Genomic DNA, 12,927 nt, shown 5'->3' with positions numbered 1-12,927 from the left:
ATCAAGTATATATATATATATATATATATATATGTGTGTGTGTGTGTGTGTGTGTGTGTGTGTGTGTGTGTGTGTGTGTAAAGGTATGTAATTTCGAATAGTACTGCTCAGTACGAGCGGTACATACCGATCCAATAGCATACTAGTATGCAGACCGCCCATATCAAGCGAAACGTTTAAAAGCACCCCGTATCGGACGATACGGGGTAATATTAGGCAATAACGGTCGAAATTTCGATCGTTATCACCCGACACAACTCGGTAACGATCGATTTCGAACTTATACTATTACTATATTTATTTTTAACTTAAAAACCCTATCCTAACTTTTTTTTTATTTTCATATATTTTCAAAGAATTTTACACCTAAATTAGGTGTATCGTTCGATACGCCCTGACGTACCGCTCGGTACACGGTATCATACTGTACCGAGCCAACCTCGAAACACCAATACGATACGGTGTGTGTATATATATATAGACAAAAGGTTCAACTCGAACTCTTTTTAATCAAATTAACTTTTGATTATTAAACCATTTATTACGCCTCAAAACCGTGCCAAGACATTAATTAGACGCATCAAGAACGATATCTTTTTGGGCACCAGCAGTTCTCATTCGATATCGACCTGTTCAAGTGTCGGATCATTGGGTCATTAATAACATCGATAGATCAACTGATAGAATTACGTTACCTCAAAAATATAAAACATGATAACATTTTAGAAACATAACGGAAAGAAAAGAAATGTAGAATTGCAAGGAGCAAGCAAGCGAGTAGACACGTTGAGGAATAAAAGATAATAAACATAATAAAGAATTATTTATAATCTCATATAATTTTTTTAATATACCAAAACTTATCATTTCTTAAATGAACATAAATATTCTTTTCTTCTTCTTCTCTTTCTATACTTCCTCTTCTTGGAAGGACAATATTTAGGACAATATTAAAGGGACGACGAGTAAGATCAAATTATCGAATCACGAGCTAGAGCGTGATGATCGACAACAAAGGATGTGGGGATGAGGAAAAAAAAGGTTAAATCAAATTAAAGGGATTATAAATGATAAAGTATTATTTTATTAATTTTAAAAAAATTCTGAATAGTAAGGAGATTGTCAATAGTGAAAAGAAAAGCCCTAAATAATAAGCTCCTAAAAAAATTTCTTCACTATCGTCATTATAAAAAGTCTTATAAAAATTTCAAAAATCTTTAACAACGAATAACAAGTTGAGGACATCAAATCTAATTAGTGAAATGAGTTTGAGGTTGGATTTTTTATATCGAGCCTGCCATTCTGTTCGAGTCAGGTGATATTTAGTATAAGCCAATCCAAAGCCAAATCCATATGTGAGACCTCAAAAGCATCAGAATGAAACAAGAACATAAAACGAAGAATATGAGATCTCACACACGGTTTAAAAAACACTAAAATAGTGAGGACCAATCTTTGCTGCTTCAACACATTCCAGTTTTATACTTGTGGCTTCTTTCTTTTCAACCAAGAGGTAGTTCAACCGATAGCATTGCCTCTGCACCAATATTATATCTATAACACCATAAGTGTAACACCCACAATGAAGGAAGACAAATTTTGGATTCATTTATAAGGACTATTACGGATGGGTATACTTACTTCCATCAACTCGTTACTAAGCATTTTAGACCGGTGGCGTAGGCTTAACAAATTGGTTGGCTAGAGTTCCCATATTGGAACTTGACAATAAGCATCCACTTGAAGAAAGATCGACATTGGCACCATCCATGCCTCAAAGCTTTAATTACGCGTCTCGTTAGTTCATCTGTATAAGGACTTGTGCCATTTCTTCCAAACTGATACCGATAGCCAAGGCAAAACTTCAATATCTTCATGTTACAATTACACCGATATGCAGCTGAACAAATTTACTATGAACATTGTAATTTTGCACCTTACAACCCATACAAACCGCATTTGCATTATTCATGCCTCATTAGTTCATCTACCCTCGGAACCATCCACTTTACATCCAAATTTTCGCCATTCATCCCTCAAGTTTGCAACTAAATGCCTCATTAGTTCATCTTCCGTCGGAACCATCCACTTTACAATCTAATCTATGTTATGCATGCCTCAAGGCTCTGACTAAATTCCTCATTAGTTCATCTTCCCTTTGAACCATCCCACTTTACAATTCATACACAACCAAATCTGACAATTATGCCACATTAGTTCATCTTCCCTCAGAACCATACACCTCCACAAACTTCTAAACCAAGAGAAGCACACTTGAATGCACTTAAAGTAGCTAAGATTAATCTTGCGAGTCATATGCAATAATGTCAATCATCCAAAAATAGAACTATCATCTTAAATCTTCAATGTCATTTCATTGTAACCATCACCATTCTAACCTTCTCAGGTCATAACAGCATAATTCAACAGTCAATGACCACCATCTTGTATCTTTCTTTTCTTTTTGTTGCTTAGTAGGTGGCTCAGAAAGCCACTGTAGGTTATGTACCAATACACTTGTTGTTCTGCTGCTTTCAATTTTGGACTGCAAGTTTCCAACCATTCTAAGTCTCATTTCACAGCTACAGTGTAAACAAAGCAACGAACAGAAACAAATGCACTAACATCAACAAAAAGACATGCATGATGAAGCTATTGTTAGTTAAAATAACATCTACAAACTTACATTGCTGAAATCATATCAAAAAGCTTACCAATTGAAGGGTTTCTGATTCAAGGAATGAGGGAGCTTTAGGGTTTCCAAAGCTGCCACAAAACCCTAATAGGAAACCCCAAACTCACAGCTGCCGATCCGCTGCAGTCGCCACAAGCGGCAGGTGCGGCGTCCTCCCGAGGACGCAGCTGAGGAGGGCGTACAAGAAGCAAGCCACCGAGAAGGCAAAGATGGCGTGGTAGCCCATCTCCATGACCCGGAACCCTACCCCCCTCGACGGGGTGCCGAACACCCGCTGCAGGAGAGCCGGGAGGGCGAGGAGGACGTCGAGGACGACGGCTTGCATGGCGTTGAAGCGGACGAAATGACTGAGGTTAGGGTTGCGGACGACGCCGAGGTAGAGAGCAAAGAAGGCAACGAAGGCAGCGTAAGGGACTGAGCGGTAGGCGGCGGCGAGGGGAATGATGGGGGCGACGGCAGCGGCCGCGGCGGGGACGCGGGCGAAGAGGAATCGACCGTAGTGGAGGGAGTCAAGGAAGGGGAGGAAGTAGGCGAGGGCGGAGATGAGGCGGTCCGTGGCCGGGACGGCAGTGCGGGCCATGGAGACAGTGACCGACCGTCGGGCAGGGAGGGAGGGGATCGCGACCGCTGGCATGGACCGGAGGCGGAGGTGGATGGCCGGCGGTGGAGAGGCCCGGAAGCGATCGAATCCGGTAGGAGGAGGGAAGCGGAGGAGAGCCAGCGTCGCCATCTGGTTGTTCGCCGCCGCTACCTCCTGTTTTGGGGGTTTTGATGTGGTGTTCGGGAGGGACACCGGTTATGTGTCCGAGGGCGGTGTTCGAAAATTAATCGATCATCATCGACCGTCCGATGATGGAAATAGTCAGATCTGTGCCGTTAAAAGTGAGGCGATAAGCCCATGTTCTGATGTGATTGTTTATGCATTAATATATATATATATATATATATATATATATATATATATATATATATATCCAAAAATAATAATGAAAATACATCAAAAAAATTATTTGTTGTGTGAGAAAATCTTAAACAAATATAAAAAAATAGCCTTTGTTGCATGATTTACATATTGATAATTTCTTTTTTATTTTTTGGTTTTATTTTGGGATAATTCTCCATAATTATTCCCACATAGAACTCTCCTGAGATATTGCATGCGCAAAGCAAGTTGTGTGCTTCATATGCGATCTCTTACCCAAGAAATTGCTCCGGATTAAGGTTAGCTTCTGTGAGCAGAATCCATGGGGGGGTTTCCCTGTGCTTGCAAGAACTGTTAATACTCTGATGAAAGATGCCATCGGATATGCTGGTTAAAGATCATGTAGTAGCTCCAACCCCAAGAAGCAGGTAAGTGAGAGAGCAAGCAATCATTTTTCTTGCTCGATCTTATTGTACTACAAAGTATTCTATGATTGATTTATTCCTCAATTTGCTTACACATACTTATCCAGCATGAATCACTGCATGAAAGCAGCAACCGAAGAGCTATGAAGCTTGTAATTTATCTCGGTACTTGAAAGCTTGTGCCCAGATCCTCACATGGAGCTCACCTCTCCAAGCACTTCTTGTGGAGCAGTGTGTGATGAGAACCATGGGCCATGTTCTTCTACAATAACATGCTGACTTCTACTGTGACACGGAAATCCTCGGCCATCCACAATAATAAGATACTCCTCAGCCTTCGCTCTGCTAATTCCCAGGCACGGAACGACGAGCCACCGGCTTCTCCGGCGGTACGATCGATATATTCCTGCATGATTAGCTGAAATCAAGGGGAGCATGCTTAATAACCACTAGCACTGGAAGTTACGTTCTTCCGAGTCCATCCATAGCTGCTGCCAGATGCTTCCAACACCGAGGTCAAGGGGAATAGGAGCCGTCTTCCTCATCGTTCTTGTCGCAACCGTCGCCGTGAGGACAGGCAGCGCGAGGCAAACACCCCATGGCGAAGGTGGGAGGGGAAGGGTAGCAGCGGCCATGGGCTCGGTTCGTCCGATGTCCCACTCGGTGCACACGACGACGCATGCGAAGGCGAGGCCGGAGAAGACTGCACGCCTGACGGCGAGGCTGGCGTCCGGGCCGAGCCCGAAAGGTCCTGGCCATTAGTGGCACTGCGCCGCCACGGAGCTCAGCTTCTTGTCGAACGAGAGACCGGATGGAGATGCCGCATGCTTCGCATGCACGCAGAGGGCGAGTTCACGAAAGAGGCCAGTAGTATCATTTGATTAGATCTCTTTTGGGAGAGGTAACTTTTGAGGCTACAATGAAGCATATGTATGCTTACTCATGAGAATTTAGCTGAGCTGCCGGTTAAATTCTCCAGACTTCATTTGGTCTCGTTTTATTCCTTCATTTGATCTTTCTTTCTTTCTTTTTTCCTCGCTTAGATTGGTATGTTCAAAATATATTTAGGTATATGCATGTCAGAAATATAAGCAAAAGGTGCATATAATAAATAACCTTAATCATTGTATGTTGCATTAATTTTATTCTTTGTCAATTGCAAATTTTTAATGTGTTGGCGTCAAATTTTTACAGTAGTATCGACTTATATAAAAAATATAAAAAATATTAATTTTTATCCCAATATATATATATATATATATTATAAATGATAAATGAGATTCAACTCATTTTTTATGAAAAAAATATTAATATGAGTTTTGCGACAAAGAAAAGGTCCAATTCAGTCGACAATTTATGTGCCGATAGAGCTAAAGAAAACCAATCCATATGTGCCGATTGCCCTTTCTCATCTCATCCGGTCGCCTCCCTCCTTTCGCCGCCCTCTGCCATCCTATCGACGTTCAACTACGATCCACATTGTTCGGTCCCAGCGTCTCATCCAGTGACCATCTTCCACGTCAACAAACAAGAGTGGGCCCGGTTCTCTGCCCTGGGCCGGCATTTCCCCGTGAAGAGATTTCCCGAGCAAGTGTTCGGACAGCTCCTTTGACTTTGACGACTTCCCCAAGTTAACTACGACAGTTTATGGAAAGAAACGTTGACTTTTGCCGCAGAAAGATTGTCTGCGGTAGAGATCTCATCACCGTCGAATTCGAACAGTCATCAACGTCTGATGTCGGAAATCACATCCAACGGCGCAGAGAAGCACCGCGCATAGCTATTAATCTACGATCAACCTCGCACTATACGAGGTGTTTCCTTCGTCTCCAAGCGAAAGACGACTCCGCCTGCTACTGCCCCTGAGATCTCCATCCATACTCCAATTCCTTTTTTCTTATTGCCTTTTTTAGTTTATTGGTAGGGTTTAGCTCATTTAATTGCGGCCGTCTTCGTTCTCTCCCTTGATCTGGATTTTTCACGGAATCAAAGGAATTTTTGATCCGTGAGGGTAAGTTCCGCGCAAAGGAGGTTACTTCGTCTCCCTTTGAGATTGATTCCTGGAACTTCTCTTCTTGTAAGCTTTGATGGATCTGATTAGTGTAGTTCTGTCAAGGCATCACTTTTGCCCATCCTTTGCAGTTCTTTTTTTGTCTTTTGCATCATGCTGAAAGATTATTTTTGAACCCCCCTGTTTTTTTGCTTTTCTAATGACTGCAGACTTAATCCAAGAAGTATATTGTTATAAATTGTTTGATGATGATTCCACCAATTATGCATGTTGTTGGTTGCCACCAACCGTAATACCTTCTTTTGTTGAGTCTCCCAAGTTTTCATTTGTATGGTTTTAGGTATTTGATGCTACCAATAGAAAATTCCCCTTGCGAATGAATTGCTTGTAGTGCTAATAACAGTGAGACCATGGGCAATCATTTATGTATTGGTTGGCATCACTAGGAATCACTTCACTGATTTTGATATTGATTCATAAATTTTGGGCAGAAGGAACAATGGATGTGCTAGAATCAGCTCCTCCACCGGTAAAAGAGAGTGTGTCATCCTTTCATTGCAATCAGTGCGATAAGGAGTTGGTGCGAAAGATAGCACGACTACTGCTGCCTGGATTGGCCACAGCTTGTGTGGACAATACCACTGGTCTGTTCACGGGTCCAGCTTCTGTTGCTGTCATTGTGAGGAAGGAGATGGTAGACTATCTCACACAACGAAGTCAGATGTACATTGCAGAAGCTGCAGTCCAAGGAGGTGATGGCATCAATTCGGTGGAAGAATTATCTGATCACCCGATTGACATCATATCCGTTCTTGTTGAAGAGTTTGCAAGTTCGAAACGGAATTTGTTCAGCCGTGTTTCGGGGTGGTTGTTGAGTGAAAGCCGAGAAGAGAAGATTGACGATTTTGTGCAGGAAATGGAGACAAATGTGTTCTGGTCAATGGAGAGGAGAGAAGCCATCGCAGAAATTCTGCTCAGGAATGTAGACTTGAACTCTACATTCCACTGCTCGATGAAGTTCGATACTGCCCAACAACTTGCTGACCACAGAAGCCAATGTGGTTTCAGGATATTAAATTGCACGAATGCTGGATGTAAGGCTAAATTTTCTGCTATTCATGCAGAAGAACATGACTTAGTGTGTCATTTTAAGGTCATCCCGTGTGAGCAGATGTGCTCAGAGAGCATCATGAGGGGTGAGATGGATAGACACTGCATAACTGTCTGCTCGATGAAGCTTGTCAACTGCCCTTTCTACCAAGTTGGCTGTGAATCTGCCTTTCCACAATGCAATCTTGGGAAGCACTGCACAGAATTTCTCCAGTCACATTTGATGAATGTCCTCCAAGTGGTTCACAAGCAAGGGGCCTCGGTGGAAGAACTAAATCAGCGTGTGCAACTATTGGAAAAGGTTAATCTAATTTCTTAGATTTCTTATCTCTTGCTTATTTCCATATTCTGATTCAACTTGCATTTGTTGAAGACAAAGCCTTTCTTTCACTATTCAATCTCTTAACAGCACCTTGCATTTGTTGAAGCTAGTCTAACTTTACACAATTGAGGAAGGCCATCACGATTGCATCACCAACAAATATCTTAAAAAGATTCTAATGAATCAATATTTAATAGAAAAGGAGATTCAGACACTCAGGGTCCATTAGCTATCTTTGAAAAACTATATGGAAGATTTTATTTTCAACTATCTTCTTGTTGAGTGGTTTCATGCAGCCGACAGATAGTGCTAACACCACATGTGGTGTAGAAAATTTGTCAATGAACTCTCAAAGGCCAGCACCTGGCCAGTTCTTGGGATCCTGAAGCTGTTTTCTTCTAGGCTTAAGCAGGCTGCCACTACTCGTCCGAGTCATCCCTGTAGTGGCACAATCTCTTGCATGAGCCAAAGTCTCTGTAGATTGTGGCTAAAGCATACCTCTGGTGCGCCTTTGGTATTTTCAGGTCCTTTGTGGCACAAGCATTCTCCTTCTTCTCCCAAAAACATAGGCAGATTTAGGTGGCCCGCTTAGCTAACAGCATGATCTCACAGATTCAGAGTGCCACACTTTCTTTTTAAAGCTTCTTTTTTTTTAAATGGAATTTCTTTAATGCATAGGGCACAGTTCTGATATTTCTCTACTTGCTCGAAGGATTTGTTAGCCTACTTTGCTTATGAGCTTGTAATCATAGACATAAGCTTGACATTAGGTATCAGATCAGCAAGATTGGATAATTTGGACCCAGAAAATTATTGGTTAATTTGGGAAGTTAGTGAAAAGTGCAGCGTAATAGAAATATATTTAGAATGTAGATATATATGATATTTGATGAATTATGTATTACGAACTTTATTGTGACAAACATCATTTACGTACATAATTAATGAGCAAGATATTTAATTCACATTTTGATCATCTGCATTCCCTTTGCTGGCGTAAATAATCAGGACATTAGAGCTTGTTATTGGTGTTGTAATTGTTGTTTAATTGTGCACATGCAAATAATATGGTTAACTGTTTGTTGATGAAATAACTCATGAACTTTCAAAAATTTCCTGAATCTTATTGCTATGCTTGCGATTGAATTGCCTCCCTCTTTTTGGGTTTCCTTTGTGCAGCTTTAGCTAAAGTTACTTTGTTTGTGGTCAATTATGCAGTCCTTCTGATTCAATTTCACACGCTTTACACGATCTTAACTTCTCAAACTGCCAAAGCCTAACGCTACAGCATCATGTTAGATCTGAATCTTTAGCTCCATTGCCTTCAGTTTTTCCACCCATTTCACTCCATCCACCTTCTTTTGTCTCAATCAGCCGATTTCTAGGTCCCTCACATTGATTAAATACGAAGGAAGGTATATCAGGTTTTTCTATGATAGAACCATATCACCATGTTAAGGTAGTGGTCCATTTTCCTTAGATGCTTAACATTCTGGGTTGGTGCCTGAGGGCAATTTTTTGGTTTCTCATATATGGTTTGAGGTAGTAAATTCTGTTGCTGCAGTATCAGCTTTCCTTGTTGTGTCTGTTCTTTGTACTTCGGACAGTCTGGTTCAGGTTGCTTCATATTTACCCAATATTGCCACAAATAAACAAGCCCAATGCTGCATGTTTTAGGATATAGTTAACAAAAGGCTGATACTGGATACCAATCTGATTAACATACATAAGGTGACTTCTGCAACTTATTTTAGGATTCTGCTTTCTTATTCGGGTTGCCAATTCTTTGTGGCATTGCTTTGTTTTGCTGAAGAGTGCTCTTCATTGTGTTATGTGAATGCCTTGGATGGCTGCAGTGATGTACATATCATTTCCAATATGGAGTTGACTATTTTGAGTTTTTTATGGATTGATAACCATTATATTCTTCCTTGCTTGGAATATTTTGCTGAGAATTGGTCTTTGGTTTTATAATAATAATTCAGTCTGATCCTTTTATTTGTGTGTCATGACTGGTAAACATTGTCATAAACATTCTGGTTGCGTCATTTCACCTCATGATGATTGGACAAAATATTATTTACTATATTTAGGGCAGACTATGATCTTGAAAGATTCTCATCCATATTAAATACACAAACTACAAATGCAATTCTGGAATATTATATAAAAAAATGAAGCATGCAAGTTCATATTAGAAAATTCATGCTTGCTGCAGAAAAGCCAAGGATGTAATAATTTGAAGCACGTCAGGTTTGTTGATGTTTGGGCAGAAATTTTTGTGAACTTAGGGTGCTGAATGCACAGAAAGAGGAACATTTTCATTTGTCTTGGAACATATTTCTGTGCCAATCTGGAGCACTTCTTTGTATTTGAACATTTTTGTTTCGGCGGGTGCTTTCGATTTATCTACTTGAATTTAGCTACAAAAGAAAAGGGGAGAAAGAAACTTCTCTCCATTATTGTATGGAGAACATCTAACGCAATGCTAAAGGTTGATCTTTATAATTTCGCAGTCCCAGTCCCTAAGTGAATTATCTGAAGCTTTGGATGTGAGATCGCTTGTGCTCATCATTAAGGAGCAAGAAGCAAAGATGAAGAAACTCGAACGCGATCTCTGTAAGGTCAGGGATCATCAAGAGCTTATCAAGAATGTAAAATGAGTCATTGTGGTTCTTCTGCCCCACTCTTGTTTTTGGATGACAGAAGATGTCTCCTCTCTCTGTAAAGTATATGGATTTGCACAGATATTGTTATTATTTCTAACAAATATGAGAAGATTTCACCAAAATATGATATTTATTGACCAATATAAGCAGGTCTATAACATGTTTTGGTCTATGTAATATTTGATTGCCATGTATATGGAAGAGTGGTTTGCATATCAAGATGTTACTGCATTACAAATGTGAGCAGATTTCACCACACGTGCAATTTTTGTCATAGTTTTTTGGTATGTGCTATATGGATGTGTTCATCTTTGTTTCCACTCATCTGTCGTAAGTGTTTGATGACTCTCCTCTTCTGCCTTGCCCATCGCGTCGATGTGGAATGTCACATTGACGCTCTCGACCCCTCTCTCATCGATGTCATTAATAATCTTAAATCCAATCTCAGCTACGCTTCCTCCGTTCCAAAGGCGGTTGCTTGCCTCTCGACCGAGATCTCCATTTCAACAACATCAAAAGCCTTCGATGCAAGCATGACTTTGTGGCTGACAAGATCAAGAGCCTCGCATCCAATTTGGCCTTGCAGATGAATAGCCTCTAATAGAGTTGAGAGCCTGATCTATGTCTAACAAGATTGAGAGTCGTACATTCGATCAAAAATGTTTGGCCTTGAACGGTAGTTTCCGCCGATCTACATTTGATACGATCGAAAGCCTTGCCTATTAAATTATATGGCATATCTAATTAGATAAAATATATTATAGATATGATTAAATTCTAATTATGATTATCGATCAATAAAAAAAAAGTTTAATTATTATATGATTCCTTAGAAGATGAACTTAATGGGAGCGACTCTCTTAGTTACTTATCCTAGATCTTCTGCTCTCGCTTATAAATAGATAGGACATTCTAGGGACTCGGTATTGATACGTGATGTTATTGAAAGGTTATCTCATCTCCACTTAGTCACATGAACCAATTATTAAGATATTATATATCTTTTATCATTTTTCTTTATTCATAATCCATTGCTTAGAGCATTCTTGTGAATGATAGGAAGAGAGGAGAAGGAGTCTAGCTCTTTTGCATATCAGTATCATTGCAAATTTTGGATCCGACGATGATACGCTTGCAGATCAGACCAAGACTTTCTAAATGGCATAAAAGGTACACGTATGTTGTTATTTGATTTCTATTTATTGTACTAAAGTTTTTCATATAACATAATTATGATTTTTATGCTTACAATTAGTATTAGAGGTATGTTTTAAAATCAAATACTTTAAATCATAAAAGTATTTTAGATCTATTTATTATCACCCTTTGCTTATGAAAGAGTGTTATCTAGTTTTGATTTACGATATTTGAATGATCTATGTGTTGTCGATCTGCTTTCTTATCTAGTTTGTTTTATCTCTTGCTTACGGACGATGCAAGGTTCCTCATGTTTAATCATTGAATCACTATCGATAGCTTATTGTCGACGATAGTATTATTGAGGGCAATGACCTGCAGTGGTCGCTTGCCCAATCGTTGGCAATAACATGCGACGGCTACAGCAACATTGTTGCGTGCAATAACTATAGTAAAGCTACTATGGTAGCATTTGCTAGCTACGATCGGCCCCGAAGGTTGCGATACCTATTGGCTACACGGGGGACACATGGGCGCAGTCACACGCCGCAACAACCATGGGGGTCGCTGATCGATGCGTGTGCAAGGTCATGCGATGGTACAATCCTTTAGCAGTACTCGGTCAAGCAGTACACCATGGAGGTGTTCCATTGATGAGGAACATGGTGGTAGGACACGACAGCATGGCATCGTGACCAGTGAGGTCGCTGATCGACTACATGAGAAGAGGCTCATGCGTGGTAGGACACGACAGCATGGCATGCGACGGACAATTGGTGCACCACCAACGAGACTCATGCGTGTGTGAGGAGTAACGCGACGGGGGTAGTGAGTAGTTAGGCGTTTTTTAAATTAAAAAGATATGTTTATCCCTCAAAAATAAATAATTCTAATTTGTGTCCTTAAATTTTATTTTCTAATTATGCCCTTCAAAAGTTAGATATTTCTACTATATATCCTATGAAAAATTATAATTTTACCCTTTAGAAAGAAATTTTTTTATTTATGTTCTCAATTATAAAATTTATTAATTTGATCTATTTAAATATTTTGATCGAACTTAATCATGATTGTATTTTGACTACTTGACTAGATTTAAATTTGATTAATCAAGTTTTGATCAAATTCGAAAAAATTTGAATCTTATTCAATTTTTTATTTTGATCAACTTTAATTTTGATAGACCTAATTAGGCGAATAGTTAACCCAAATCTATGAGCCCAATTTAGATAGTTGAATTATGAATCTATCTAATTAAAATGGGTTGATTGGTATAAGGTTCCATACAAAATTTTTAAAACTATAAATTATAATTTTCTTATTATTATTTTTATATATTTATTTAGTTATCCATATGCATATGTTTGAAATTATAAAATAATATTTATTTTTTATATAAAGGTATGATTTATCATCATTACAATTGAGTTTTCTTTTATGCTAATTAATATTCGATAAATGATATTATATCCAACAAAAGGATAACAACGTAATTGCTTTATTTCTAAGAATTTAGTATCATATAATCATGTTGCAGCTAGTGAAAAGTAGACTTTGATGTAAAATCCAAGTATTTGTCATGGATATAACTACTGAAAGAATCAATTGACGGTAAACTAGGTTTGATGTAGCGAAG

General features: G+C 39.3%; 2 protein-coding genes across 3 annotated transcripts; one reads left to right on the top strand and one right to left on the bottom strand.

Annotated features, from left to right (window-relative positions):
• Positions 1-2,590: 2,590 nt before the first annotated feature.
• Positions 2,591-3,498, bottom strand: LOC103989348 (protein TIC 20-II, chloroplastic). Its single transcript, XM_009408162.3, has one exon. The coding sequence runs from the start codon at positions 3,423-3,425 to the stop codon at positions 2,799-2,801; it is 627 nt and encodes a 208-aa protein (XP_009406437.2). The 5' UTR covers positions 3,426-3,498; the 3' UTR covers positions 2,591-2,798.
• A 2,357-nt stretch (positions 3,499-5,855) lies between these two features.
• LOC103989346 (uncharacterized) lies at positions 5,856-10,369 on the top strand. 2 transcript variants are annotated; one of them, XM_009408159.2, is made up of 3 exons: positions 5,856-6,053; positions 6,545-7,464; positions 10,002-10,369. In XM_009408159.2, the coding sequence occupies exons 2-3, from the start codon at positions 6,553-6,555 to the stop codon at positions 10,146-10,148; spliced, it is 1,059 nt and encodes a 352-aa protein (XP_009406434.2). In that variant the 5' UTR covers positions 5,856-6,053; positions 6,545-6,552; the 3' UTR covers positions 10,149-10,369. The 2 variants fall into 2 exon arrangements, with proteins under 2 accessions (XP_009406434.2, XP_009406435.2); XM_009408160.2 differs by having other exon boundaries at positions 5,856-6,119.
• The last annotated feature ends 2,558 nt before the right edge of the window (positions 10,370-12,927 follow it).

Source organism: Musa acuminata, chromosome BXJ3-6 (genome assembly GCF_036884655.1).
Source record: "Musa acuminata AAA Group cultivar baxijiao chromosome BXJ3-6, Cavendish_Baxijiao_AAA, whole genome shotgun sequence".
NCBI lineage: Eukaryota > Viridiplantae > Streptophyta > Magnoliopsida > Zingiberales > Musaceae > Musa > Musa acuminata.
This window is presented reverse-complemented; position numbering and strand designations above follow the sequence as displayed.

What these genes read in the sequence shown, in the direction of transcription:
- LOC103989348 (XM_009408162.3), bottom strand. Translation starts at nt 3,425, where the DNA reads ATGGCGACGCTGGCTCTCCTCCGCTTCCCTCCTCCTACCGGATTCGAT.
- LOC103989346 (XM_009408159.2), top strand. Translation starts at nt 6,553, where the DNA reads ATGGATGTGCTAGAATCAGCTCCTCCACCGGTAAAAGAGAGTGTGTCA. An exon ending in GTGTGCAACTATTGGAAAAG is followed by an intron (nt 7,465 to 10,001) that starts GTTAATCTAATT and finishes ATAATTTCGCAG; the next exon opens with TCCCAGTCCCTAAGTGAATT.